Genomic DNA, 3,888 nt, shown 5'->3' on the forward strand with positions numbered 1-3,888 from the left:
TTTATTTTCGGTGACCAAGAACAACCCTAGGGTTGTTTAGTCTATTTAGGTGCACTGCAGGACGAATCCTATTGACCTCCCACCGCCCTTGCCCTGCGCTGATCAGGCCCATTCTTCACCCCAACTTTCCTTATTTCGTCGGACACTAAATGATACCACCGACCTAAATAATACCCAACTACCATCAACGTAGTTTGGTATAATTTAGGTCGGTTTAAGAGCAGGTTGCACCAAATCGACGCGATTCATGGCGTTCTGCATCGCATCGAAGAGCCGCGCTTGCACCAATTTCGGAACGGAATAACACAAGCGGCTGAACGGCAATTTTGGATGATAGCCTGACAGCAGTATCGCCATAACCATCAGAAATTAGTGCTGGATGATAAAAAAGTGAACGCCTTGACTTCCCAATTTTTCTAATTTTCCTCAAGCAATGTACCTACCTAGTCAGTAATCTATTTCGGTTTAATGACTGATGTTTGGCCGATCCCCCGATTGGGTATGCGCCATTAATATGAGGAACAACGACAACAACAACGACTGCAGCTCACGCCGCTCCGCAGTGCTGCTGCACGAAGAAGAAGATTTGAGGTCGGCCGTCGCGAAGACCAGCTGCGCGCGCACGCGCGCCAGCTCGCACTGCTGTCCGAACAGCGACGGCCGCGCTCGTCTGACCCTCCTTCGCTAGCCCTGATGTCGTGCAACCCGTGAGCTCCTGGCCACCCCAGGATGAAAGCGGCGGGAGACGGCACTCACGACCGGAGCGCCTGCGAGGACCACAACCCGAAGGCGACTTCTGCCCGGCAGCTCTTCAGCGACCATGGGTGCCAAGCCGGAGTTCATGGCCCGTTCCATGCCCACGTTGAGAGCGCTGAGGAGAGCCCGCGAGCACTGCGATGTCGTGTTCCGGTTCCCCGACGGTGCCGAGTTCTGGGCGCATCGCTTCGTGCTCGCCGCCAGATACGCGGGCTGTGGGGCCTTTTTTCTCCGGCTCCGAAGAGAGAATGGGCTTTCTATTCAAATGGGTCACGCAGCGCGAAGACATTGTGAGGCCACCCCTCAGCAAAGCAGTTGTGAGTGACCTGAGCTCAGAAATGCTAGAGCTCCTCATCGACCTTGCCTACCAGGTCCCCATTCAGGAGCGCGTAGGGCTTCACAACGCTCGCGAGGTGCTCGACCAGGCCGAGGCGCTGAACATCGCAACGATGCGGGACCACTGTCTTCAGCTGCTCGGGAATAATTTGGAACCAGATAACTGCGTCGGCACCTACCAGTTGGCTTCGAGCAAAGGGTACAAGATGCTCTGTAGCGACGCCTTTCGCTACATAGTGAGAAACTTTGGGAAGGTCTGGGCCACTAACTGCGAATTCCAATCACTGATGCCTGATGAGCTTACCCGCATGCTGCACGATGACGAACTTCACGCCCCGAATGAAGTTGAGTGCACATTTGGGGCCACTCAAGTGGATCGCCGGGAACGTCGAGGACAGGCGAGGCCACTTGCCGCGACTCCTGCTGCTGGTGAGGTTCACCTTCTGCAGCCGCAAAGACATGAAGAAAGTCGAGAGTGATCCCCTGGTGTGTGCGAGCGTGGAGACCCGAAGTGTTTGTTGTCAAGGTGACGCTGAGCCAGGAGCCGGGGAGCGACGTTTCTTGGAGGACCAGGCTGGACCTTTCCGAGCGGTGCTGGCTCAAGCCGCGCGTTCCCAAGGACGTACTCTTCATGTTCTTGGGCTGGACCGGCGGCGCGACCAACCACCTGCTCACATACAACTGCCGTTCCAGTCGCTGGCTGCTCCAGCCTCATCAGAAGACGTATCCCAGGGCCTACCACGGCGTGGTCATGCTGGACAATCTGATCTCTTTTGTGGGCAGCTTCGACGGCCAGGAATGTTACCACACGGTCGTAAGCCTGGACGTGTCGTGGCTCAAGTGGACCTCAAGGTCGAACATGTTTGTGGCACGTTGCTACATCAGCGTGGCAGTTTTCTTAGGCTACATATACGTCACTTGCGGCTTCGACTGTGAGGACCGCACATCGTCCGGTGAACGGTATGACGCCAAGCGCAACCAGCGGGAATTCGTCGCGTCCATGCACGCAGTCCGGAGCGACGCCTGCGCCGCCGCGGCCGATGGACTCTTCTACATCATGGGCGGCCTCACGGGCCGCGAGGTGCTCGACAGTGTCGAGTGCTATGACCCGTCGGTTAAGGCGTGGTCATACGTGAGGAGCATGTCTAATTTCCGCAGCGGCCTGAAAGCGGTCGTGCACGACGACGCTATCTACGTGCTGTGTGGCTTCGATATAGGTTGAAGACGGCCGAGAGGACGGACGCGCGCAAGGGCCACTGGTCCGAGCTGCCGAGCTTGGCCTTCCCAAGAAGAAAACTCGTGGTCGTGCTACATGAGGGAGTCATCTACGTGGCCGGAGGATTCGACGGCGGTACGACGGTGGCGCTCGTCGAGCGAAATGATATGCAGACACGTCTTCAATGGCACAATGCCCCGGACTTGACCGTTACGTGCAGCGCTGCAGCTGGTCTCGTTTACCAGGACATCTCTAACGCGAGGCACTGGATGTAACTTAAGGTCGCGTCTTCTCAACTAAGCAGAAAAAGCCCTACACAGTTGCCGTCGACCGCTTTGTAGTGCCATAGCGCCTTGCCTCATCGCCATCGCGCCTTTTCAGCATTGCTTACAGGCACCGTGTGCCACTGCGACAGTGAGGACATTAAATTCTTCCAAAGATAGTCACCTCACTTTCATTTCAAGCGCTTTGAGTATCGTGAAGACTCGCAGCCATATTTGCATTAATTTTACCTCCTAAAAGCGCTGTAGAGTGAATGGAAGGGTAGATTTCTCCATTTTTAGAGAGAGTAAATCCCTGCAAGCGAAAGGAAAACATTGATGTTTTGCTTTGTAAACGCGGGTAAGGCGCAAGTGCATCAAATATTGCATACATGCATACACAGCGGCAAAATTGGTTGCTGAACGATGCACTAGGCGCGGCCGTGATTAAAGCTCCTCGATTCACGCACGTCCGCCATCGGCGCTGGCATCGAGGCACCCTACGTTGCATTATCAGCGGAGCGGGCGTGCATCGAGGCACCCTACGATGCATAGGTGTCCACTGCCGCCTGGTCGAGTCTGAAGGATACAGTGCGCTTACAACATTTAGCTGAGGCGCGCGGTGATAGGGACAGCCGGAGCCCCATTCACGACTACATTAATTCACCGTGAACTGTGAATTCGCACAAAGCCTTGTCTGATTAGCTTTCAGTTTTGGTCCCGTGCTTCTGGCTGACAAAGCGGCTGTGTGTGCTTTCATAACTTTGACTTTTCATAACGTTTACTAGCCCCGGTTTTAGAGCATGTGTTATTTCTTTCTACCGGAAGCGCATATTCCTTGGCCGGAAATAAAAAAACACTATGTACGAAATGCTCCAGACCTGACAACGTTGACCTGTCCTTGCTATTCAACAACAATATGGCTTGTGGGTCCCGCCCTCTCTGTGATTGACTGGGAAGACGGGACGTAATATAAAAAGTGGTCGGGAACATTTACGTCACGCATTGGCAGCTTCCGCCCGCGTAAAAGCTGCGGGATGTTGCGTAACATCGTGCAAATGGCGGCTGTCGTCACGTTGAAGCAGGGCAAAAAATGTCACTGATGTTCGGCGCCGTGAAATCCCCGTGAATTTCTCAGAGGCGCAGTTTCGCAGACGCGGGGTTTAAAACTGTTTTCTAGCGAAAAAATAGTAGTGTTGACTGTTTCCAAGTCAGCAGTGACAGAGCATGAAAATAATGTCCCGTATTTTGTTTTTATGTGACAATTAAATAGAAATTATTTCTTTGACATAACAGCATCATAAGAGGGCAGTACAAGCC

The 3,888-nt window shown here is 53.8% G+C and overlaps 1 protein-coding gene across 1 annotated transcript; it reads left to right on the plus strand.

Moving 5' to 3' along the window:
* Nucleotides 1-820: 820 nt before the first annotated feature.
* On the plus strand, nt 821-2,583 carry LOC144153181 (kelch repeat-containing protein kel-10-like). The gene is made up of 5 exons (XM_077684831.1): nt 821-971; nt 1,069-1,346; nt 1,465-1,521; nt 1,619-2,202; nt 2,310-2,583. Exons 1-5 carry the CDS (start codon nt 821-823, stop codon nt 2,581-2,583), a joined length of 1,344 nt encoding a protein of 447 aa, XP_077540957.1.
* The last annotated feature ends 1,305 nt before the right edge of the window (nt 2,584-3,888 follow it).

This window comes from Haemaphysalis longicornis, unplaced genomic scaffold, assembly GCF_048455015.1.
Source record: "Haemaphysalis longicornis isolate Haplotype H1 unplaced genomic scaffold, Haemaphysalis longicornis Haplotype H1 scaffold_9, whole genome shotgun sequence".
Lineage (NCBI taxonomy): Eukaryota > Metazoa > Arthropoda > Arachnida > Ixodida > Ixodidae > Haemaphysalis > Haemaphysalis longicornis.